Source organism: Anopheles coustani, chromosome 2, assembly GCF_943734705.1.
Source record: "Anopheles coustani chromosome 2, idAnoCousDA_361_x.2, whole genome shotgun sequence".
In the NCBI taxonomy this organism is placed as follows: domain Eukaryota; kingdom Metazoa; phylum Arthropoda; class Insecta; order Diptera; family Culicidae; genus Anopheles; species Anopheles coustani.
The window spans coordinates 1,296,337-1,322,477 of record NC_071289.1 but is presented as its reverse complement, the minus strand read 5'-3'; the positions used below and the strand labels follow the sequence as shown (position 1 = coordinate 1,322,477).

The 26,141-nt window shown below is 46.5% G+C and overlaps 4 protein-coding genes across 4 annotated transcripts; 2 read left to right on the top strand and 2 right to left on the bottom strand.

Annotated features, from left to right (window-relative positions):
* Positions 1 to 1,715: 1,715 nt before the first annotated feature.
* Positions 1,716 to 12,671, top strand: LOC131262990 (EF-hand domain-containing protein D2 homolog). The gene is made up of 3 exons (XM_058265104.1): positions 1,716 to 2,119; positions 11,166 to 11,330; positions 11,413 to 12,671. Exons 1-3 carry the CDS (start codon positions 1,950 to 1,952, stop codon positions 11,660 to 11,662), a joined length of 585 nt encoding a protein of 194 aa, XP_058121087.1. The 5' UTR covers positions 1,716 to 1,949; the 3' UTR covers positions 11,663 to 12,671.
* Positions 12,626 to 15,220, bottom strand: LOC131262989 (uncharacterized). The gene is made up of 2 exons (XM_058265103.1): positions 15,109 to 15,220; positions 12,626 to 15,045 (listed from the first exon to the last, which is right to left on the bottom strand). Exons 1-2 carry the CDS (start codon positions 15,177 to 15,179, stop codon positions 12,783 to 12,785), a joined length of 2,334 nt encoding a protein of 777 aa, XP_058121086.1. The 5' UTR covers positions 15,180 to 15,220; the 3' UTR covers positions 12,626 to 12,782.
* A 1,604-nt stretch (positions 15,221 to 16,824) lies between these two features.
* LOC131265631 (uncharacterized) lies at positions 16,825 to 20,568 on the bottom strand. Its single transcript, XM_058267917.1, has 8 exons — positions 20,415 to 20,568; positions 20,084 to 20,278; positions 18,856 to 19,082; positions 18,476 to 18,630; positions 17,965 to 18,353; positions 17,313 to 17,861; positions 17,069 to 17,236; positions 16,825 to 17,000 (listed from the first exon to the last, which is right to left on the bottom strand). The coding sequence occupies exons 1-8, from the start codon at positions 20,566 to 20,568 to the stop codon at positions 16,825 to 16,827; spliced, it is 2,013 nt and encodes a 670-aa protein (XP_058123900.1).
* Positions 20,569 to 23,919: 3,351 nt separating this feature from the next.
* Positions 23,920 to 25,298, top strand: LOC131267059 (histidine protein methyltransferase 1 homolog). Its single transcript, XM_058269813.1, has 4 exons — positions 23,920 to 24,028; positions 24,087 to 24,523; positions 24,582 to 24,826; positions 24,915 to 25,298. The coding sequence occupies exons 1-4, from the start codon at positions 23,968 to 23,970 to the stop codon at positions 25,066 to 25,068; spliced, it is 897 nt and encodes a 298-aa protein (XP_058125796.1). The 5' UTR covers positions 23,920 to 23,967; the 3' UTR covers positions 25,069 to 25,298.
* Positions 25,299 to 26,141: the final 843 nt, after the last annotated feature.

The window sequence follows — 26,141 nt, the reverse complement described above, 5'->3', positions numbered from 1 at the left end:
CGTCACGGAAGAAGTGAAATCAAACAAAATGCGTTCTCTACACGTTGCAATTCTAGTGGTAGCTGTTCTTGCTCTGTTGGGACCGGTGCAGTCGCAAAGGAGACACAATGGAATGTGTGCGTGCCCAAGGATTTACATGCCCGTATGCGGAAGCAATCTGAGGACCTACTCCAACCGATGTGAGCTAAACTGCGACGTTGACAGTCCTCGTGGCAAGGCATCGAATCTGCGTCTGCTGCGGGAAGGTGCATGCGAGGACAAGCAGGAGATTGTGGATTTTCCGGAAGAAATTGCCGATTAAAGACAACCCCTTCAAGACGATAGTTATCGTATTTATTTCGCATCATAAAATGTGGTACTAAGCTACAAGCTTGGAATAATAAATTGGAGCTGTGACAATTGTAAATTGGTCTCACAATATTTCATTCAATTTCAAATTCCCTGAAAAAACTTTTATTCCAGACACAATATCGATCGAAATTTCCTTTGTATCCGTTATCAATCAAGTGGTTGTCGTCCATGATGCGACATACACGGGCAAATTGCGAAATTTCTTCTGCGAAAGCTAGCTTCGAGAGATTTACTGGCAATCAGAGGAATCATCATTTTGAGATTAAAAATGGAGAGCTTAATGTTGTTGTAATGGTGGCTGGAGTACTTGTACGATTGCAAGAACAGTCTTATGCCGCAAGTTGTTTACCTCTCGAAACTACGCTGGTTATCTTGGACAGGTTTTTTTTATTGTTCCTGATTCACTTATTCCACTGGTGGAGCACACCGGAAATTTGATCACCTACTGGATGATTTTCAGCTAAAAATAGAATCCAAAGCGCAAAACAGAAGCTGCGGCGTAGTACATAGGAAGCAATCTGTGGAAAACATATTTTTATTTAAACGGCTAGGCGTCTCCATCATCTGTTGACCTTCGGCATTTGACCACACGCCGACACGGCGTAAATTCGAATAAAAAGGGAGGGAAAAGAATATCGTAGGATTCGGGTGCGAGTGGGAGAACATGCGTGGATCGCAAGTTGGGTGGGCGACGACCTTGACGAACGAAGATTCTTTTCGTCCTTGTGATGACGTAGAAAGGTCCTGACCTAAACCATGTTTTGCAAGCTTCATCCAGTACCTTCAATCGTGAGGCCAAAAAATAAATTAAAATATTCCTATGCGATGCACAATACATTTTTTCGGAAAGGCTTCACATTTTTTCAAATTAAAGAAGGCCAATAAAAACGTAATTTTGTATCTACGGCAACATAGATTTTTTTAAAGGAAAAGATTCGCACATAAATTGCATACTTCACGACTCTGCGACCTTTGAATCCCGGTTCGATGACCTTGGATACAATCGGTAAAAACCGTTTCTCTCTTGTTCCATTTCCTCTCTCTCTCTTTGGAAACAGAATTAATTTCCTTAAAAACTAGAATTGCTGGGTAAATCTAAATTTGAACAAAGTTGTTGTTCTGAAAAATACCTTTCATCTGAGGGGTCTACCATGGAAAATGTCAAAGTAATAAAAAATTATTAGCAAATTGGATGTTTCCTGGAGAAACTTCTCATTTGTACGACGAATCTCTTGCTCTGCTCTTTCATATGCAGAAAATCTCTCTTCTCTCTCTCAGTTTAACGACCGTTGGCAGTTTGTTTGAATTTTGCCGGGTTCGGTCGCTGTTCGGCAGGCAAACGGTCGTCAGTTCCACTTGTGCTTTCGAAGGTGATTCGTGTGATTTTACGTCGTGCCACTGGTGTACTGGCAAGAAGAGTCCTTGTTACAATTGTGCTTTTCACTGCGTCGAGTTTGCTGTTTGCTGTGTAATTACCAAACAAGTGTGTTTCTCTTATCGATCCCTACACTAAAGAGAACATTTCAAGGACACGAAAAACCTCATTTACGTGTCAGTGATCCAATTGTCCTTGTGCGTGGTGTAAAAAGGAAGAAAAAATGTCAGCAGATGCGGAACTGTCGTCCATCCTGAACCGTCGTCAACAAATCAACGACGCCCTCGATAACGGTCAGGCAGTGAGGCCCACGTTCAAAGTGGTCAACATCTACACCGAGTTCCACGAGTTCACGCGGAAGGAAATCAAGGATTATCAGGCCACCTTCAGCAAGTGAGTCGCATGCAAAGCATCCGCAAAGGCATTCCTTTGCACTGCAAGTGCAAAAACAGGGAGGACATTCACTCAACTGGAGTGAAAGGGAAACATACATGCAGGTCGAATGGGATGGAATACGCGGGTTCATGGCAATCCCTGACCAGAGGTCAGTCGGAGCATTGTTTTCCGAATGCAGCACGGAGTATGCAGGCTCCATCGCAGAATCACGTGATGAGAAGTAGGCTTAGAACTGGTTCGAAGCAGCGCTCAAAAACGAAGCAAACAAAAAGGATACGATGATGGATGCCCAGATGGGACGCTGTTCAATGGCACCACATTCCTATGGTCCATCTTTCGCAGCATGGAACTAAACGATGCGGCACTGATGTGCAGAGCTGAAGATTCTTTTGGTTTTGCTCTTATGATTCTATCAAACGAAGGGAACGAACAAAGAAAAAATGCGGATAAAAATGGGAAACGCAACGAGTTCCGGATATAGGCTCTGCCATGTTCAAACCATCTGATCTGGAGAATTCGAAGAGTTGCTGGCCCTCAACCAAGGATACCCGGAACCTTGGAGAAGAAAGAACAACAAAGATAATCTGTTTTCGTTCAGCTTCCTCTGAAGAGTTTGCGAAGGGATGCAGCTGTATGATTCTGTGCCATGCAACTTCCTGCAGTGCAACTGCACTCTGGGATGGGATGCAATCAGGTCAATTATGCAGTTAACACCACCGCACACAATGGGCAAGTGTTTACCTTCGATCGTGTTGTCGATGAAACAAGTTCAAAGCCCTCACAGCCAGAGCTGTTGCTGGTAATGCTTTCACGAACGTGACAATCACGAGAATTGATCTCATGCGGAGAGTAGTGGCCACCACAACAACAAACGAACGCCTCTCATACTTCCCGCCCCGATGACGTTAGTTCCTTAGCATACATCTGCATATGAATCTCTCTTTTATGCTGTTACGTTGGAAAGGTTAACTTCACGCGCCCACGATCAGTGTGACCAATTCAGCGCGAAACAATGTCCAACGTGCAAGCAATGGGTGAAAATTAACCTATTTTCACGATCGCAACATGTCGGATGTGTTCAATGGGTGGGATTTATTTCTATTTGCTTGATTTCTTTACTATGAGTTTATTGTTTTAGAATAAATCTACTATGTTGTTGCGGTTGTTTCTCTCAAACACTTGACCTTCAGAAGTCAAGGAAAATGTTGTAAAGATAGTAGAGTATAGTTCGTTCCAAACATTCCTATACGCATGTTGTCCGTAATCTTTCTCATGTTGCCGATCAGCGTTCTATGTTGATATTTATCGCGAGTCCAGACACTATCGTAAACCTGTAGTCGTCGACAGCGAGCTGTTCCGATCAGAAGGAAAGGTAATTTGAACTCATTTAACGAGTTCCAATTCCGCATTGCGCGCCAGAAAGCGATAAGGTTGATAATTTTGTTTACACGGTAACGTGTTGATCATGCGCGAGTCTCTAAGCCGGTTTCTGGTGATCGCATGATCACACAATTTTAAAAACACACCTCACGCCCTCTCCAAGACCCACCGGCTGGAAGTGTGACCGGCAGTTGTGTTTATGTTTAACGAAACGCTACTGACCTTGTTGGCCACTGTTGGACGCTACAACGTACTTTCCGGTGCCGGTGATCGATGGTTCCGGTGAAATCGGACTCCACAAGCCGGACACAGTGAAGTGACCTTCGAGGCTGGAGGCCATTCGCTCGCATTCTGACTCCATCTCGCTCCATTTTCAGACCATCAATTAGTACTACTTGTTACGAAATCGTTCCGAGTAACCGAACGCCGCGTGTCAACGTGTCAACATAAACCGCCTCCGGGCAAATGGCAAGTTGTTTACCAACCAACCATTCTTGGATTGCCTTCGTACAGTTTTCAGCATTGGCGACAATTTGGTTTTTGTTTAACGATCTGCTGTTTATGGTTTCAGTGTGTCCACGAAGAACTGAACCGGGGAGCGACAGAAAAAAAAATGCCAAACCATGTGACTCCGACGAGGAGATCTTATGATCAACGAACGTTGCGTCAAGCAGGGGGCCACCTAGGTTGGTGGTGTGATGAAGTATTTTTACACGCGACCGCCAGGAATGGATCTTCGTGGCTTCTGGAACCGCCTGGTTCTTTGTCGACACAGTTTATCTCCCTACGTGGACTTCTTTTTCAAATATTTACATTTGCTCTAAGAGATAGCAGAGGGGGTGGTCGTGTGTGATAATGAGCTTACCTAGACGTTTGTAAAAGGTACGCATTGTGTGTAGGTCCTTTTTTGCTGGAGTCATTGGACTCTGGGTGATGCCAAGAATACCAGCGCGTGTCGGAAGAGAACAATCAAACTTTGTTGTTGAAAGCTAAAACTGCTCAAGATCGATGTGGCAACATACTTTTGCCTGAAGAAACGGACGACGGAGAGGGAGAGAGGGAAGCATATGGTCGCACAATGTTATGTCTGGACGATCGCCGAGTTCGTTCCACTGACTTGTGTTACCCTTTTTGACGAACGTGTGCGTCCGGCTGCCTGTTGACCAACTCCGACCATCAACCCAGCCCAGGAAGGAAGCCCTCGAGTGTGCTCAAGTGTTCCCGGCAACGCAACGCAACGACGATAATGCGTGTGGCACTCGAAGGCGTACGCATTTTGCGCTTGAATTGCATCACACCGAATGCACTTATGCGACCGATCTTTTTTTTCTGTTTCTCCACCACCGATGCACCGCCGAACCCCGAAACATCAATCGCACTCATCTAGGGCACGTACTTGAAGCGTCTGTTTGGAGCGATTCTTCATGCGTATCACCTGAAACCGGAGGTTAGCACCACTCACAAGGGCGCGGGGGGGGTTTTGTTGGTTTTTGTATAAGCGGTTCTGTTTTCCCGCATTGAGACGCAATCGATTAACTAATAGCGAACCATGGCGGACAGATTGCGCATTGTGTGGCGTATAAAATTACCCATTTGAAACGTGTACCCAGGTGCGACCGTTTTTGGAGTTGTAGAATGCAGTTTGCAAAGCCGCACATCGGCCCGCAACCGCAAATACGATTCCACGTCATGATTACGTGCACGATCGTTTCGTTATGCGGAGGTTCAGGCATGGGGGCAGAATACAGGCAAAGATCAAACAATTTGACCTTCTTAATATAATTTTGTAGATCACAGCGCGGCGACCCTTGGGGCGAGTGGACTGGACTGGAAAACTGTTGGCCGACGACGGGCGCACGGGAGAGTGACCTCCAGAATCGCTAAGAGGTGTGAAAACGTGACTGGATTTCCTTCACATCGCGCTTCCGTGCCAGAAAGTTCTCAATTAGCAACGGTACCATTTGGTCCTACGTCCCGGTACTATGTTGCACGATCAAATCGATCAGAAGCCCGCCAAGTTTGAGCCGATGCAACTTCGAACCTGGGGTGTAATTTAATTGAATGGTCGTGGTTTAAAGCATCGCATGCCCATATGTTTGCGATTTTGTTCATGTGTGCACCTGCAGCAATATTTCCTCGACATGTTGGTTGCATAATTAACACTCGGTTGGAAACGGAGGAGTAACACATGTTTGACGACGTTCTTCCCACAGTACCAACACAGTTGTCATAGGTAATATGCGAAGCTTTAGGATCTACGAAGCGATCCAATTCAATTTTCCCATCCTATATGGAGCACCGAATCGGAACATACTTCAAGTTGGGGCTTCCACTATCGATTTCTTCCACCTTAAAAGCCGTAACGATTGACCGCGTAAAAAAAATGAATACCCTCCCGGTACGGAAAAGAGAAATTCGTGCGGAGGTCAGGTACTAAAAGTGAAACAAGTAAGTCCAATTTTGGTTTCATTTAGCAGCGTCGTGTGTGTGTGTGTTGGTCGGTTGGAAAGTAATTTATGCATTGCAGCTAGGTCATCGCGTAAAACAACTAAGCTAAGTCGGATCGGATGGAGTTGGGCTTGGAAGGGTAACTGAGTATGACTTCTATTCCCTCGGATAACATAATTTCACGTGGCCAGCTTGGGAGCGTCGGTGTATGAGTGGGCACCAAAAATGGGCAGTTCGGCTAAATGATACTCGAAACACGTGGGATGCTCGCAACACAGGGCTCGAGGTAATATTCGATCGAATTAAGTTGACTGGTAATTTGTGCCAGATATGTTTATATCTGGCAGAAAATTAAACGTTTGGTCATTGGTAGAGATTGAGCCCACGAGTTTCATCTCCACGGCCGGAAAAGATGATGTAAGAGGGATTGGAAAACCATAAACCTCCACTAAAAACGCATCATCAAACTTTAATCAAACGTCCCACGGGAAAAATTAATAGTGAAGCGGAGTTCGGGCGTTGATTCGAACGCATTAGAGGGCCATAAATAAGATACACACTGCGGGAAGTCGAATGCGTTGCGTCTCTGCATGCATTAGAAATCAAATTTTGATAACCTTCGGTATGGTAACGTATAAAAGTTGAGTGTGATTACTGATGAAATAATAAAGTATGAATAGTAAATGTATGGAATCATCGGCCGTTGAGTTGGTTTTACAATTTTCCCCTATAGCGGGTTTACTCACTATTGTAAATTTAAACACTCATTCGTGGCTAGAATTTGTTGATTGTTTATACAGTGTTACATTCGAAGTTCGAAGAATTTTTCCTAGAGTGACGAATGAAGGGAAGCAGAGTTTTATGATGGCGAGATGAATCATACTCGTGCGTTTTACCACCTCTTTACTAATAGGAAAAAGTTGTTTACCTTCGTGCTGATCGTGACCGACACCGATGGCAAGAAAGTTTCGCATTCAAATCGAGGCCTACCGGCGAGTTTTAAGTAAGAGCGGTTTAAATGGAAAACAACAGGGAAGGAAACGGTAGTAATTCCACCCCGTCGTACTTTGGTATCTTCGTTACGGCCGTGGTAATTGTGATGGACCGAGTACGAGGAGGGGACGTCGTCGTTGTCGTTGAGTCATCCAACACTGGGGCAAATGTGCAATTGCCGGGTACTTCGCCTGGAAAGTAGGAAAGGGTAGCGACAAACTGGTCTCTCGGATCGTAAGTCGAGAAGGAAATTGAACTCAATGCTACCGTATCTATCCTTCCCGGTGGACGTAACGCGAGGGTCCTGGCGTCGGTTAGTCGGGTACAATTTGTCTTTCCATAAGTCGCCCCTTTTGTTCGTCAGCTCCCTTTGCATTGTTTCAATTGCGAATTATGTGGCGGTGCGATAAAATCATAAAATAATCAACGCAACTGTTGTTCGCGATACCGAGCCGATTATTTCATTGTGGTAATGCGGCGTGACTCATTCGTTTCGGAGGGAGTTGTTTTAAATTAGATCCTTTTAACGAATCAGTCGAATCGACGGTCCTTACAAAGGAAACGGCATCGAGGATGAAGATGTTATGAAACTACTACTATGCAAAAGCATCGGAGGATCACCCGAACCGATTAGGTTATGCTGTTCTGGTGTCATAACAAACTTGATCGCTCAACCCGACCACCCCGACTTCCCCGCCCGCTCGCTCGGGATGGCCACACTTCAACTCCTACGAAAGGAGTTTGGGATATCTCCGCTTTCAATCACGAAGCCGCACCCGTCCCGAGAATGGCTTCGAAATCGCGAACCGGTTGTGTCCCGACCACTCGACACTCGCGGTGGAAGCGAGTCAATCTTAATTTATATACTACACCGCCAAACGTCGGAACGATCCGTCGGTGTTGGTTTGTGTTTCTGATTGTGCCGTGAACCTCGGCTTCACAGTGGAACGGTGGCAACTATATGGTTTGGTTTTGCAAATTGTATAACAAACCTGCCCCTTCTCGTCCCATGGAAAGTGAAGCAACGATCATCAAATGTGTGATCTAGCGGGTTGAATATTTGGCAACGGTGAAAACAAACCTTCGTTGTTCGAATGGAGAATGTTACGGCACAGGGTTCAGACCAGCCCCTTTCCCCTCACTTGTGCAGGGCGTGGGATCCGGTTCTCCCGGAAGGAGGGTTTCCCTTTTTTTCTGCTCGTCGATTATGCTTTCGATTATTTCAACGTGCGCTTTGCTTTCGTTTCCTTCCTCCGACCGACACGACACGCAAGCGACGACCGTCAAATTGCTGCGCCATCGAAGAACGGCCATGGTTGTCACATGGGAAACCGTTTGTCCCGACCGTCACATGGTGTGGTGGTTTATGGTCGGGCGAACACTTTTCTGCATCGTCCAACGGCCGCCAACGGCTGCGGCAAGACGATGATTAGATATGCATATTGGTCGCATATGTCCGACGTCGGAGAGGGAACCCGTGTCCCACGGCTGTCCAGCCTTTGGGGCTGCATTGCGACGCACTGCGCGAAGAAAGAACTGTGGCCCTTTTTTCTCGTTTCCTTCCTGCACATAATGTTTCTTAGAAATATGGCCCTTCGAAGGCGCAATCGTTGTCTCGTTCTCCATTGTCGACCGTTGGCCGATTGCGTGCTTCTTCATTTCTATGTCGATGTGCTTTCTTTGGCTTCCTTTCCCCGTTTGACCGGTGGCCCAACTGATACCGCTTGAAGGGTTGGAGATACCATACCGAGCCCCGGTCCATTGGCGGGGACAATTATTCAATCATGCAACGGTTCGGAAAAGGTAAAGGCGCATCGAACCCCCAAAACCGACCAGCTTTGATGGCCAGGTTTGCTTAACAGTCGGCAAACGATCAATCGATCTTCTCCGTGTTCGATGTGCAGCATACCAATCATGCCATGCTTCCAACGGTCCCTCCCCGCTTTGGTGCTTCCACTTCCCCTTTCGATTAAGTTGATTAGATGAGATCGGCTTTTGGGGAGGGAATGCTGCTGCTGCGGCCAACCATTTAGTAGCATTGTCATGCGTCTCACGTTTTACCCGATCGATGCATCGATGTCTTCCTCCCTGTGGGCCGTGGGGATATCTAATTCCTCATTCGAATCTAATTCGTGGTTGAAGTGTTGCGTAAAAATTTGCGTGCCCGCCCGATGATCATCGTGAAAGTTTCTCTACGCGCTCGCTTTTCCAACCCCGCTCGGGGAAGAAGGGAAGGCCGGGAGAAGAAACGTGTGTGTGTGGTCACTATAATGTTCACCCTTTTTCAACAACCGATCGCATCGGCCGAACTTTTCGACAAAACGCGCGTGTGCGCACATCTTCCCTCCATTAGTCGTCCACATCGATCGACCGATCGGCGGGGAATTGGGAAGCAGCTTTAAGCAGCCGAAATGGGGGGGGGGGGGGGGGGGGGAATGGAAGTTAAATTGCCATTTTCCAAACTTCCGAAAGTCGTCGTCGTTGGGTTCGGAACCGATTACCGACGTTTGAATTCCAAACCCAATGGAGAGCACGGTAACGTATGTTGTGACCATAAAATTGACCACCAAACTAACCAAAAAATCGGTTCCCCGGTAAAGAGAACGGTGGGAGAAAAGTTTTCTCACGGTTAAACGGTTTACTCATGACGATTTTCCGCATCGCGCGATCGATCAAACTTCCGTTTACTTCATGACGACGCTTTTGAGGACGTCTCATTTTTTGGCAATTTGGGCAGCAATGGCATTAAACATTAATCGGTGCGTGCGATACACACTTGATACGTCTTTTAAAGTATGCAAATCTTAAACACTTTCCGCGACGAACGGATCTCACGCACTCCGTGTCCAGAAAAAACTCACGACAGATGATCGATCACAGCGATGACTCACGATGAAGTTGGGGTTTCCGTGCGTCTTTGTTTCGGGTCCATCGAGCCGAAAACCGGAGTTGACCAGGCGTGAAAAAACTATGAAGGGGGACAACGGTTTTTATGCCAGGGGCCAGGAAGTGGATCGTTGTCCATGCACAGTTCCTTCCGCCCGCCTGGTTGGGAGGTACCATTGTTTGCAAGGGGTGGGACACAAATTAAACTGACCTTTACCATATCAACGCTAGAGGGGTGCGATCGCTTGCCCTGAAATCGAGAGTAGAATAGGTCAACATTAGAATGAGTGTCCGTGTGGCGGAATGATGGATGAAATTTATAATGAAAAATTCAGGTTCAAACTAATGCGACAACGCCTGAGGGATTATGTTGTGTCCAATCAACAGTTCATGCCTTCTATCTTGGGACGATGTCGCATTAGGCGTTTAAATCAGGAACCGGTTTTGAATTTCGACCGTTGGCTTTTCCATTCCCAAGCGATCGCGGAGTGGAGCTGCGATCAACATCGCGCTTCGTCCTCGCTAAGGTCACCAAACGTTGGACCATTCATTACTTGTTGCAAGTCGCAAAACTGGTTGCAAAGAATAACTTATAACCTCCCCCCCAAACCCAACCGCACAAGGGTGGTTTTTTTTTTAATATGGTGTGGAGATTCTGTTCCTCCAAAGCACGCGAACAGCACTGACTCATTCGTGTATGGCGCTCTACGAAACGCCGATAAACGCCTTTGCCGTTCGCATCTTCGAAGAGACCGCGTGCTATCAATCCACGGACGAAGTGCTCGTGCTGTTTGTCAACGGCCATATCGCTTTATGTGCGGCAGATTTACAAACGCAAACAATAACGCTGGGCTTCGGGCTTCTCTCGAACGGTAGGCAAACCCAAACACGCAAAATAAACGACGACGATGCGTTAAAACAACGCGACATGGTTGTTTTCGAAAAAGTTCCACCGAACAACAATAAACAGTATGTTGTATTTCATGACGACACACACGACACAACAAGAAAGGGATCGATGGAGAAGTAATTGCACATGCGAAAGCCGCGGCGATGGTGGTTAGCATTTTAACACGTAACGGTTGTGTATTATTAATGAAATACACAAGCACAGAAACAGCTCACTGTTTGGGAGGAGAGTTGAGGCTAATAAAATGATATCATACACCCGTCTGACCACTTCTCGGACACTCGTTCCGAGGGACTTACATTTGGCTTGGAATTTACAGCCAACTGCCGACTCGGACGTGCGTGGCATTTGTTAGCCTTTGATTTTGTCAAATCGACCGCTGAAAATACCCGCCATGACTAAATATCCATTCTTGCATTTTTGTAGGTACGACGTTGGCAACGATGGATACCTCGATCTGGCCGAGCTGAAGTTTATGATGGAGAAGCTTGGCGCCCCACAAACGCACCTCGGCCTGAAGGGCATGATCGCCGAGGTGGACGAGGATCAGGATGGGAAAATTTCCTTCCGCGAGTTCCTTCTAATCTACAGGTGAGTGTGTGTGCGTGTGTCCATTGTGTGGTGCTGATTCACTAATCTTGCATTTTAACATTCTTTTCTGCACAACAAACAGAAAAGCACGTGCCGGAGAGCTCATTTCGGATTCCGGGCTCGGTCAGCTGGCTCGCCTGACCGAGATCGACGTTGACGAGGTGGGCGTCGGTGGAGCGAAAGACTTCTTCGAGGCGAAGATCGAGCAGCAGTTGCGCACGAACAAGTTCCACGACGAGATTCGGCAGGAGCAGGAAGAGCGGCGCCGTATGGAGGAGGAACGGCAGCTGAGGCGACAGCAGTTCCAGCAGCGTGCGGCGGTGTTCCAGTAGAATGGAGAAGAATCTTTCCCAAAAACCTCTCCTGCAAGGACATCGGGGGGTAGGGAAGATCGACCTTGTGTTCGATGTTTTCATGTTGTAAAAATCAAAAGATAGGAGAAACGAAAGAAGCTGCGAGCAGGAACTTTCGTCGCGTAGCATTAAGGAATTCGTTCAGTCAGCCACAGAAAGTCACAAGAAACACCATCCATCGGTAGACCCAATCTGCAAAAGAAAAACCAGTCAATCGTAGGTGGCGATGTTGGTTTCAACACGTTTGAAACCGTTGGACAGAGTGTTATTTTAATTTTAGTTATAAATGTGTCATGCTGGACGGGTGGATTCATTTAATTTTATTCTAACAAACACAGTGTCTTGAGTAGTGTGTTTTTTGCACTAAGGCATTCAATTTGCCACACAATTTTACGTTTTTATTTTCAATGATCCAACGTACGCTTTTCCTACGTTCAACCCTGGCTTGGTATAGTTAACGTTCACACCCGAAGCACCTTACGGTAAGTGTATGTGGTTTTGAAAAAATAGAACATGAATAAGAAATAGTTCCGCACACAGCACGAAACAATTCCGTATGAACAGTTTCCGCGTTCCGTCCGCAGGGGAAAAGATGATTTGAAACTGGACTGCAACTGGACCATAAGTTGAGACACGTAACACGATAATTGTAGGATTTGAGTCTGTTCATATTTTCAATTGGAATTGAATCGATGGTAACATTCAAACAACAACCACCCCCTAGTCAATAGCTGTCGTTTATTGACGCGCATAGAGCAAACTGGAAGGATATGGTTAGATGGAAGATATATTTTTGATACGTAGGATTTGTGAGAACGTATTTTGATGCGAGCTGGCTAAGGGCGGTTAGAGGAGGGGATAATGTAAGGCTAGGAAACGTGTGTTACCCGAGGGTTTGGGGAAGCGGGGGAAACATACCTTAAGTGTATATTAGATGTTTTATCTGTTAATCTGTAGTTGCTCTTGAATAAAAATACTGTACACAATATGTTCCATGAACCGGTGTGGGTTTGTTTCTTTGGCATTCAAATACCGAATCTTTGGCTTTCTCCTTTCTTTTAATCTCTCTTTATTGGTACTGGTTCCCGACATGTATAAATTAGCATGCATCCAAATCTTTTAGCTTCGAATGCCGACAGCGAGTCATGTCCGCCTTCAGGGCATACTCGTACCCACAAGTGGCGCATCGGTACGGTTTGATTTTCATGTGAAACGATCGAACATGCTGCGATAATCCGCCACGCCGTTTGAAAACTTTCGGACACAGCTTACACCGGAACTGTCGCAGCTCGGAGTGTGTCAGCCGGTGCTGCCAAAGGTTCGTCTGGCCGGTGAAACTCTTCCCGCATGCCTCACAAATGAATGCCTTCAGCCCGGTATGAATGGGTTCGTGCACTTTCAGGTTGTTGTACGATCGAAAATGTTTATTGCACGTCGAACACACGTACAAAAGCCGCTCGGTTGACGGATTCGTTGTGTTTATCACAGAGCTAGAGAATGCAACTCCCTCGGGCTGTTCCGAAGACACCGAAGAAGAATCATCCGTAGCCACCGCGTGGTGACTATTCGCACAAGGTGAGATTTGCAGGTGCCTCTTAAGATCGAAGAGTTTGTCGAACACTTTCTGGCAAACTCCGCACTTGTGGTTCCACTGCTCGGGCGGTCGGTGGGTGAGCAGGTGCCGTCGTAAATTGGAGGTATTGGAATATGATCGATCGCACATCGAACACGTGTAGCGGGTAATAATTACCTCCTCCTCTTGATTCGAAGGCTTTTCAGGTTCCGCTTGTGGAATCGCCTTTTTAGACCGATCAAGGATTGCTTTGACTGTGCATCGTTTTCTCCTAGCAACCCGTTTCAAACACATGGCAACGTGTGCCCTTGCTCTTGACCAGGTGGGAAATTTCCGGCGACAAAAATTACAGCCTACTGCTAGTCTCCGACGCGCTGGACATTCTAACAGCGTATGGCACAAAAGACGACGACGGTTTGGAAATTTGCGCCAACAATCGGCACAAATCCAGTTAAAACTATTTACAATATTGCTTTTCCGCTCCTCGAGAATGGTGACCAACTCGGCACAGGTGTTTGTGTCACTCATGGTGTGGAATACATCGTCCTTATTATCGTCGGCCTGGATCGGAAGCTTCGTGTAGCTATGCTCCTCTAGTGTGTTCGTGAAAGCAAGCGCATCCCGCAGATAGTAGTCATCCTGTTCCAATTCTTGTTCGGTCATTTTCTCCACCTTCAAGCCACTCATGAAATGCGTCGCCATGGATGGCTGCTGTATCGATGGCACCGGGTCCGTGTTGGTTATCGGCATGGCGGGAGGTAGCGTGATCTCATACGGTTGCAACTCTCTGATCGTCGTACTAGTAATGTCCACAATCGGTGGGTACAAGTTAACTATCTCGAGAATTTCACAATTTTTGGATGACTCCCGGAACTGCTGTTGCTTGACAATGGTGGGAGTGATCGTGTCATTCGATCGTTCATTGCCTACGTTGAATAGAATGATACTATTGTGATCCCCGGTGGTGGATTGGTTTTTTATTATCACCGGACTTTTTTCAAACGTTTCACTGGACCGCTCAGGTTCCTTCTGGCGGCATCCACCAATGGTCGATTCAATTTTCTCTTCCTTGATGTGTAACATCGTGATCGGTTCTTGCTTTATGTTCATCGACTTGTTTGGGACTGTTTCCGGTTGAAGTCTTGCAGTCGTTGATTTTTGAGTTGGCGACCCGATGTTACTCCGCGCAAACCGTTGTTCCAAATCCGTTTGTGCTCGTATAACGTTGTCGCAAAACTTTGCAAAACTATTGATCATTTGCGAACAGTTCATACAAATCTTCCGCGGGAGATTGGGTAACTCGGGGTTCACAAACGGCAGGTACTTCGTAACAACTTCGATCGATTGCGAAAGATCCAACAGTACGTTGCCTAAGGCTCGATTAAAAACCTCACCACAAATACGGCATGTGATTTCAATGAGCTGGTTCTCTTCATCGTGCAACTCATCGTCGACATTCTCCGATGCGGATATGCGACACTGCGTTACGGAAGAAACTTCTATGTCCTCATGAAGGTGTTCGTCGTCCGGGAAAGGAATCTCTTCGGTAGGAATAGTTTCGTATGGCGTTGCCAAATGTGAGTCAACTACACGGCATTCTTTTTCTTCTACTTTACGTATCGTCGGAACCGCTACGGGTAAGAGCATTTTTCGTAATGGGCAATCCTTGAAGTCGTTCTCCACAAAGTGTCTGCTGCAAACCGCACTCCACTTGGTCGGTACCCAACTTTCGTCTCGTCCTGCAAACTCGATCCATTGCTTGAGCAGTTCGGGATGCTTTAGTGGAAACCTGCGGGGACAACAGCAGCGTTATCAAGGGAATATCGAACTCGGGAACCGCAAATCGACGTACTTATGAAATGAAACATCTCCACTGTGAGTATACTTTAAATTGCAGTCCGGAATCACACAGGAAGCTGGCATTTTCTCTTTAAATATCCACTAGAAATAAAACTGATCAAAAATGTTCACTTGTTTATATTTTTGTTTACATCTTCCTTCTGAATCTGTCACTGTCGAGTGGTTGCGTCCGTATATAATGGCTGCGTAAGGAAGCTCAAACTTGTTAACCCTTGAATATGCAATAGCACGTGTTGATTATGTGAAAAATTATATAGTTTAAACACAACACACCAATCAACCGAGATGGAGAGCATTCGGATTCAATTTATAAGACTTATACTTCGAGGAGATTAAGGAACACTTTATTTGAAATTATGTCGTTCATAACATCGATTGAAGAGAAACTTTATACAGCGTTCTTCCAAGATACGCAAGTAACAGCGAATTACATAAGATGAATGCCATAGAAAAGATCAAAAGAGAATTGACAAAGCGATAAAAGATGTAGATAGAGAAGTCCCTACAATGTGTTGGATGCATTTACGAAGGAAACATCACATGTTGTTTTCCGAAATCTATCTCCAATTTACGTTATTTTATTTTACGTATTTGCGAACTAACTTATATCGTTCGGAGATTCTTTGCACACTGAAATCTTACATGTAGTGCTACAAAGAAATTGAGCCCATTCTCAAAAAACAGGTGGTTATAGGTAGAGAATGAATGTAGGTTTTTGTTAGGTAAGAAGGACCAGATAAATCAAGCAACAGAAACGAAACTAATGATCGGTTCAAACCCCACAACCGCAATATTTTACATTCTGCTGGCACTAGCACTAGCCCGAAATTCTTCACTGCAACCATTTGCATTACTAACAAACTCTACGGTTATCTGCTTGCGGCAAACGGTCTTTTTTAAAACTGCTTCAACTAGCGTTTGCATGCTCTAAGCTACGGTTCTCAAAAATATATATCACTGTCATTTCGATCAAGCTATTTATTTTCGTTCACCCTATTCTGTTGGAAACAAAGTGGCCAAAATGTTTGCAAAACGGAAACATCTATCTATGGTGCTTGAAGGCCGCTCAATTTAGGCTCAATCTTTACAACTTCCCGCAATGTCGGACAATGAAACACGACAAAATCGATGTGTGTCGGTTCGATGTATCGCTTCTTCACTTCAACCTTCTCTCAAAGTGCAGCAACTATAATTGACCCACCTCCACCGTCGGACCGTCGGTTTGTTTTAAAATCTCTTGCAACGGAAAACCAGCTACGCTACCAATTTCTACTGAGCTTAAAATAGTTGTCGGTTTTGATTTGATTTTCCTTTGGTTTGGTTTATCACATTCATACAATTGTTTTGCATCGTTTGCATCCTTGAGGATGAGGTGCAGAGGATGAGGATGGAAGTAACATCACGTACAACGTACACACATTCACATGCAGAGAGAAATTTTTTTCGGACCATTCCCTTCAGGAACATCCACGACAGAGATCACGAGTTCCGTTGTTTTCGTTAGCTTTTCACAGAGAACAAGAAAGTGTTGTAAATATGTTGATTGGGGAAATCGGCGTTTTCCCGCCCTTCCCATCGACCCATTCGTTCGTTCGTTCGTTCATACAACCACGGCACAGTTTGCACTGCCCGCGTCTGTCCATCAGTCGGTCCACTCTTCGACCGTGTCCTCGTCCTCGAAGAGCTCGCTGTCCGTCGAGTCCGAGTGTCAGCTGTGGCCGGCAATGCGAGCCTGAATGATGGCTCCCTTCGGAGGGCGTGGGACGCGAATCGTGGTCGTGGTCTTCGTCGAGGATACGCTCGTGATGAGGGTGGTTTGTCCGCTGCCGGGTCGATCCAGACAGAGGCAGCACCAGGTATCGCAGCGAATGAACAAAAACAGCCCTACAAAGACAGAAGACGACGTTGAAAGAAGATCGATGAGATCGGGGTCCGGTTCGGTGGTGGCGTACCGGCGAGGAACCAAAGAAGTAAAGCTGGCCAAGATTGGGCGAACGAGGCGGAGAAAAGTATAAACGAACCGAGGACCGTTATGACGCAGGTCATCAAGGCTGGTGTGGACGAATTCGTTTGGTCGTACCTCGGGAAAAGCAGCAATATAACGGCTGGAATAAAAACCACTGGAAAAAGGAAAGGGAAAAGCTCACTCATCGGTAACGATTGCTTTCGAAAACGGGACATTGAATCGTTTCTCACCATTGACACCGGCAACAATCATAATCGTTTCCCAAAGCATCAAACCGGACGCCGTTATTACGCTTCCGAGCACGATGAGGACGATGAAAATGATCGCCAAATACCAACTGTTAGCCGTCGGCAGTCGCAAGGACTCACCGTCGGAGCTGTACCCCGCCGTCGACACCGTCACCTTCTGCCGGTACTCATCAACGATGGCGTCGATGTCGGTGGAGCTGTCATCGCTGTCCATATTTTCCGGCTTCGCCAGAGCGATACACTCAATGTCGGAGATCTGATCCGACAGGACGGTCGACTCGATGCTTTGCTGTGGGCTGTGCGGAGCCTTCGGAGAGGATGGTTCACCGAGCAGTAGCCATTCCCGCTCGTGCTCCTCCCGGTTCCCGTGGGATGACACCACCACCCGGCTGCCCGAGAGCACCTGATGCGCCAGGGAGGACTTGAAGCACCAGAAGCTTTTCCTCGCCGAACGTAGCTCCCCATTTCCGGCCGACGAGTTTCCGGCCGACTTGCCCGTGTTCAGTCGACTGTAAGCGAGGCTTGATTCGTCTGAAAGCACGCAGTAATAAAGTACGCGGACGCTATTCGATCAGTGTCAGCTTTCGTCAACCGCGCCGGGGGGTGACACATTTTCCAACCGAACTTTACTCACTTGACTGCTCGAGGTAATGCGGCCGGAAGGGTAGGTACAGGAAGTGGAAGGAGCGCGCCAGTGTGGCGAGCACGTTGCTCGCCGCCAGGATGTAGGTTAGGTTCTCCAGCGGGCAGGCGAAGGCCAGCATGGCGCACAGGCTGCCTCCGGTGAAGATGGTGAGCGTCGGGCTGCCACTGTCCCGGTTCTCGTACCCGATCTGCTTGGCCAGAATGCGCCAGTCGGACGTGGTCAGCTGCACGATCTGGGTGTACATCTCGGGGAACAGCTCGAGCAGGGCGCCGGAACAGGTCAGCACCAGCAGGCAGGCGACGGCCGGAATCAGCTTGTGGAAATCCTTCAGCTCCAAGATGGATAGGATCGGTACGGCCTCGTAGTCGTGGCTGGAGCTGGGGTTTCCGAGAGCGATTAATTGAAATCAATGAGCCGAACGTACGAGCGGCACTGGGCTATAAATTTCAAGCCATCACACACTCGAGTGCGCTCGTGGCCAGGGAAAATCCGTACCAACCTGAACTTTATCAGCACCGTGAGGCACGCACACACCAGTTCGCTCGATAGTAAAACCAGCAGGATAACGGCCAATCCCAGGAGACGCTTGATGTAATTACCGTTTAGCAAATCGTTCGAGTAAGTGAACGTTGACAGAGCCGTACCGGAGAGAAGCTGCCACGGCCGGTGGACGGATGTTCCATCAAGGTAAGGGAAGGCATGCAAAAGACAAAAAAGCTTCATTAGTTCCGTGCCGTTGAAGCCAGGGACGGTGGGAAAGGGAAACGTTTAACGCGTGAACACCGACGACATGGAAAATCATTTAGCCAACCAGGAGAGGTTGTGGGAGGTGTTGGAGGTGTGGGAGAGGCAGACGGCGGCAATTTACTTTAATCTTACCCCGACGACGCCTTTCGGAAGGATCGGCTCCGAGTGGAACTGGTTGACGTTGCCACGCAGTCCCGTCATGATGACGACGAGCGAACCGACCAGCAGCACGCCGCTCATCATGAGCAGGCCGAAAATTCGGGTATTTTCCAGCCCCAGCATGAACATTCCGGTGACGATGAAGATGACCACCACGCCGATGACGTCCGGCCAGGGTTCGTTGGCGGGTGAGTTTCGTCCTACGAAAACGTACGGATGGTTAAAGCAAGGAAAGCAAGCAATCAAACGGCGAACAGCGACTCCGTAAAATGAGTAATTAACGTTTGTATGAGCATGGGAATTGGTGTTTTATGCAAAGCGGCACCAATTCTGCCAAGTAACTCCCATTTTCCCGCAGCCCCGATGGAAAAGGGGAAATTAAACCGGGGGAAGGAAATGGATCCCTCGGAAACATTATTGCAATCTCGTGTTTACAACATGAAGCGCACATGAAGGAGATGACACAGAGGAACGGTATCATTCGTGAGTTTTACGCATGCAACCGATTCGGTGGCTTGGGGGAAAAGGGAAAACTTAAATGTGGAGTCATATGACGTGTAAAATTACACTTAATTAATTACACTAAAATTAATATGGCGCTTCGGGGGCAGTTAGTTGTGAGTGAAGCGAAATCGTGTTGTTGAAGACTGAACTAGCAATTTGAATAATGTAAATGAATAAGTGGAATGTAATAATAACGATCAAACTGTACTATTTTTCTTTGAAAAGAAGCTCATCTGTAAACAATTTTGATTTAAACATGAACATTCATATGGGTTCTATTATATCTGTACAATTAAAAAATACTTGTCAACTTATCAAATTTGATAACACCAAAATGCTTCTGTTAGTTTAAAAATATTTTTAAATGATCTTTCAGACCAAATATTTCAAACACCCATTTTCAACAACGCCGACACGTTGATAACAAAAATGCCTTTCCGCACAAACTTTCCGCGAATCTTTTTCCCTTCTTTTGTCCAATTTCATTATATCGCAATCATGGCCCCGCTTTCGGAGTCTGCGAAGCTGGGAGGAAACGCAGCGGCACCGTTTTTTTCCGGGCAATTTATCATAATAACTTTTCCGTTCCATCACTTTCTTCTTCCACGCATCGCTTATTTTCTTATCATCTCGCGCGCGGGGTGACGGACGAGCGATGCGTGCTTTCGACAATCGGCCGGGAAAGGGGACCACTTACCTAAAATGTACATCCGAGCCAGCCCGCCGGTCATGGCGTCGAGCGAGGAGCTGAGTGTTCGCACCAGGACGGCGCAGGCGGAAAACAGGGCCAATATGTCCATCCACTTGGCGAGAAACAGACAGAAGAAGTCGACCCGGTGCGTCGTCCGGATGTACGAGATCTGGAGCGATTTGACTCCGGATTTACATGCGCCTGCGAAATGGCACAAGAAACGGAACGAAGAAAATAAAAGGGGACCACGAAACCGTTTCATCAGAGAGTGTGCGATTTATGGCCCCCATCGAGGTGGAGGAGGAGGAGGGAAGGTACTTCACTGAGCCCTACTTACCGGCGAAGGCGGCGTACAGGGCGGCAAGGGCCATCCCGATCATCGATCCCGGTCCACCGGCTTCGTTGTACGCAATCAGATGGGCCAGGATCAACGTGCCGAGCATCCAGCGACTTCCCGTGCCGCTAACGACGCACTCCAACACATTCGCCATCGGGAGGCAGCTGCGAAACGGAGGGTGAGACGAAAGAAAACAAAGCGATAAACAAGATGGAGAAAGATAAGACGAGAATGGGGGAGGGGGGAGGGGAAGGAATAGCTTCTTGTGGCCGCCCCCCAAGGCAACGGCTGATTGATTTAATTATGTAAATTGTCAATCTTGCTTGACAAAGGAAAGCATTGGCGGTTTGTTTAGTACACACGGCTCAATTACAAGAAACGGCCCGCCGTCAGCCGTTTGATGTAAACCGGAGACGGCGTACAACGACAAGGGTATAAGGGTAGGGGGGGTGGGAGTATCAGATAACATTTCTTGGAAGCAAGCTAAGCGCGGAATCTTGTGCTTCGGGGAATTCGATTTTATTTCAGGTGATATTGGGAACCTGTTGTGCTTGATAAGGAGCAGCTGGCAACGAATGGAGTTTGGATGGTTGAGTTTAAGACACCTTTATGTTGGCAAGGATACAAAGGATGTTTGCCATCAGCGTCATATGTTTAGCTTACAGATAAATAATTTTACTTGGTCTCCTTAAACATGTTTATGAAATGTGTTGACGACAAAAATCGATTTGTCTACACTTCTACCAACCATAGGAAAAAAAAGGTCATAGAGTTCAGCTCATGCAGCATAAATTAACGCGCGTTCAACTCCGTGCCAAAAAGCAAAATCATACATTTCCGCTAATGAGCTCAAACACGCGACATCCCAACGAAATCCGCGTTCCATTTCATTCCACGTAAACCTTCGAGGCGAAATTCTTTGTCCTTCGTCGAAGGAAAAGTGTACCGTGTAGTTTTTGCTCGAAAGGTGAAATTCTTTGGACCTTCTCCTCGTGGGAGGGTCGTGTTTCATGTGTGGATAGGAGAGGGAAATATCTACACGCGGAACTGATTGAAAACGGGTCGGCTCTTAAAGCATGCCGCCCAATTGAGCCTTGTCAGCTACATTGACAACATAATTATAAAAGTTTCAACAGCAGGAAAGCACGAACGAGAGACACCCGATTCGATTCCGTTGGAGGTGAAAGTTCAGTACAAACAACAAGTGAAAAAGGACCGATTTTCCGGCAACAGTTAGTATTTGTTTGGGGGGATGGTTTTCTTTACTTCGGGATTTTCTATGGCTTTGTATAGGTCCTTCCGTAGAGTAACATTTTGTATCGAGCTTTGTTTTGAATGTTGTTCCAAATCGTGTCCATCGATTAGGGAAAACCCATCCCCGGGACACATGCTCACGTAACTGCACCCTCAGGAACTTCCTCCTCCGACCCAAACGTATGAGACAGGGTAGGAGGGGAGGTTCCGGAAAACACATTGTCACCCCACATTCCCTCAACCGTGTCTTCCTCCAACCGTGTGCCATACAATCGATCGATAGAGATTACGGGTGGGTTTTCCGTTTCTACGCGTTGGTTCTTTTTTGCCGCTTTTTCATTGGAAACATTCACTTGAGGCACGGCTCGAATTTTGTGACCGTGTCAATTTTGCACAACCGGCGACTCATTTTCCTTCTCTAGCCTCCGAACGCGATCTTGCGACGGAACGTGCTTTTCTTTGTCGTCCCGCCCGGGGGTTGAGAAATTTGTTGGAAAAAGCCAACGCTCGGCAAAGCGCTAGGCAACGGACGGACAACAACCGCGGGGACGGGAAGGGCGGCAGGAGGGGACTCTCACGATTAACCTATCGACTTAAACGTTCCCCCCCCCCCCCCCCCCCTAGCACACGTTCACGGTATATTGATCGGCCGATTTATCACTTCGCACGCCAATCGAATGCAAAACACGATATAAAATCAGGCAGAAGGAGACGATACGGTGATTTAATGCGCCTCCATTGGGTTCCGTTTCGAGTGGAAAAGCTTTGCTCCGGGGAAACCCAAAGTGCTTTTCCCAAAGAATCACGTCCGAATCACGCTCGAGCTATTCGTCCTTTGTGTTGTGGTGTTACCCAGTTAAGGTCCACTTTCTTTTAATCCTTTTCAAATCGCTCCTTTCCGAAAGTCCTCGACCACGACACTCCACATCGTAAGAACAGTGAATTAAATCGTTCTTCACACAAGGAAGCAATCTGGGCTGTGGCCTTTTCCTTTTCTTGTTATACCCGTTCTTCCGGTTCACTCACCGTTTCCCGGATGTCCGGTACGCAGTACGCAGATAAAACTGGGCCAATAAAACGTCGATTGGCTTTTGACTTCCACTTCCAGCTCAACTTGCACTTGTTTATGTTCCACACTTTCGGATGGACGGTGTCACAGGATGTCCCCGAAATTAATCCTTCACGGCAGAGAACCCCCCCACAAAGGGGCTCCTTAGGTCAACCGAAAGCACCGGGATGGGAGGGGAAGGCGTTTTCCCAGCGCACACAAACACAAACACTCACGGCGGTACTCCACTCGATTCGCTGGCTCGGTGCTGACTGGCACTTGACAGCCACGAAGCCCATTTCCCAACCCGAGGCTCCATGCATGGCATGCGTTTGCCCGAAATGGAAATGTGAGTAAGTGTCCCCCGGTTCGTTTTGTTATGAATTGCATAGGAAGGCACGATAAACAGAAGCGACGGGTTTGGCGTGCGACTGCGCAACCGAAGGATGGCGGAACCCGACGATGTTGGTCCGCGCCATACGGTTGTCAACGGCATCACCTCCTCCTCCAAGAACTAATGTATGCAACCCTCACCATGAGGAATGCAAGGCACCACACACATTGGGAAAATGTTATTAAAATTATTTATATTTGACATTTTAAAAAGCGTTAAGTTCTTGAATGATATTTTACTTGCTACCTATAACAAAAAGAAAAGGAGCAATGAAACTTCAAGGAGTCTTAAGAGCTGAGTTCTCGATTTACCCACTCGAATTCATCATATGCATAAGCCCATAACTGGCTCGGGATGGACACGGCAGGTAAAGTTAAGATGTTCCCCAACAATCGTCTTTCGCCACGGCTGTGTAACGACCCGCATCGGAAACAGTAGGATTCTTTACGACCAGCTGCAGTTCGATTGGAGTGACGATCACCTCGTACCCGTGTCCTGCATTCGACAGAGTCTAAAGTAGGATAGGAGTAGTATTTCGAAATGATCCTTGCGGGACGACCAGCTGCTCTGGATACGTTCACAATCGGCTGGTTATTAACGGGGTAGAAGGACACAAATTGTACTCCCTAATACTTTATTTTATTTATTGTATCTTTTTACCAACACGTGCTCGTATTTAATTTTTAAAATCGTTCAAAATTTTCGAATCAAAGGTGTACACAATAAGGTAAACTGCGAATGTCATTCTAGTCTGGTACACCTCAAGCTATACACACCCTGGAAACAAAAGTAAACAAACACGCCGGCTCGTTGATCAGTTTCGTAGCATTTAAGTTTAGTTTTATATCATTTACAACATGTTTAAGTTTTCGTTTCAAGTGGAATCAGAAGAAGAATCGGCTTTATCAAAAGATGAAAGTAAGTTCAATATGCATTCGCTGCGCATGTTTGTTTTAATCGTTCATATCTTCAACAGATTTGGTAGTGACCTCACAAAAATCGAATGAAAATGAAACACGTGCAGAAGACACTCCGGTATATCCTTGCGAAGAACTATGTGTAGATACAATCCTTGTTGGACCCCGATCCATTAATCCGGAAGTAACGTGCAATTTCACCCCGGTACCGGAATGTTCGATAGCGTACCTCAACCATCTAGCTCTGCTGGAAGAGACATTCACCGACGATATTGTCACGGCCGAACTAGATCATTCCGATCTCGTGCCCAATCGCTACGAGGGAGGGTTGAAGGTTTGGGAGTGTACGTTCGATTTGGGAAAGTTTCTGGTTAGCTCGGAGGACCTTAAGGCGCTGTTTCAGGGAAAGAAAGTGCTTGATCTTGGCTGTGGCGCGGGAGTTTTGGGCATCGAGGCGATCCAGCTTGGAGCCAGTAGTGTACATTTTCAGGATTATGTGAGTAAAGGGAAGATTTGATGTCATAAAAGCAAGCTTATATGAAGTCTAATTTCAGAATAAGGACGTCCTCACGAAAACGACGATGATAAACTATGATCTAAATTGCCGTTCGGATGATAAGAACGGGTCGGATGTACCAGTCGCTGCAGTCAAGTTCTTTTCCGGCGATTGGGGTAGCTTTACGGACAATTACGATGAAAAGTACGATATTATTCTAACGTCGGAAACGATATACTCTACCCAGAACTATGGAAAACTTCTGCAACTGTTCGACCGAAAGTTAGAAGCCGATGGAATAATGTATCCTTTTGAAGAAACTATCCACTTTCACTCTCCATGCTTCAGCCAAGCTCCGTATTTCTTTTCCTTACTACATTGGACATTTCAGATATCTCGCAGCTAAAACTTACTACTTCGGAGTCGGCGGAGGTGTCCGGCTGTTTGAAGATGCACTGGCATCCGATGACCGCTTCCAGTGCGAAACCGTTTGGAAGTGTGATATAGGAGTGAAGCGAGAAATACTGAAAATTTCCCGAAAGTAAGTCATGCTGCAATACAATCTTTAAAGGCACAAAAGTCGGTGATTTGTTTTGAAAGATATATTTAAAATATATACTCTACTAAAGTTGTCATAAATTTATGTGTGTTGTTGCATTTACTATCTTTTCTCGTAACAGACTCTCCGGTTTGTGTTTTTTCTTATCTCTTGATCTCTCTCTTCCTTTCCATGTACTAATAAGTATAATTTTTACTCGTTTGTTTTCTCTCTTGGTATTTTGTTGTCCTCTATGTGCCGCAGTTGGGTGCGTTAATGTAGTAATAATAATGTCCATCTCCTTGCTGGGTATGGTATGGGATTTTAGTGTATTTCTCTCTTTGTCCTTCAACAAACAATATAGTGACCATACTCGTATCCTATTCGTACCTCGGCACCTCTTTTCCCTCCATACGCTTTCCTTCCTTCTATTTGTTTTTACTGGTGCAGTTACATTTGGGTGCATTTGATGCAGTAGACGGGGGTGGGGGGTTTTTTTTTATCCAATTATACATTTACCGGGGGGTTGTAAACATATTTTCCATTTGCTCTGGACACATTTATCTGAACCATTGACTGGTTTCTCTATTCAACACTGATAAGCCAAATGATTTAACCATAATAGATTTTCTTCTCGTTGTAAAAATGAACAACATAAAGTGTCCAATACTGATTGAAAGCAGTTCAACATTTTCGGTTTGCGCTAATTCTATTACACTCATGAACATACACACATATACGCATTATGGTAGAAGGCATGATCACGACGAGGACGATAACGACGAGTCAGAGAGGATGGAGAGATGGGAAAGTACGAGTAATCCGAATATTATCCTCATATAGGAGTCACAAGTTCGCTTGTCAAGTGCTTTACGCTTTGCCATGTCGTACCGTCCGCCGAAAGATCCGGGGAGAACGTTTGCAGCAACAGTTAGAGCTTAGTTACGCTTTGTATCTTTTGGGAATGTTGTTAACTTTGGTATCGATTAAGCCTTCCCTTTGCCCGCCCAACATCATTCGCCAGGAAAAAACGGGCGAAGATGAACGGAACGGCGAAGGAAGTGTAAAACAACTAAAGAT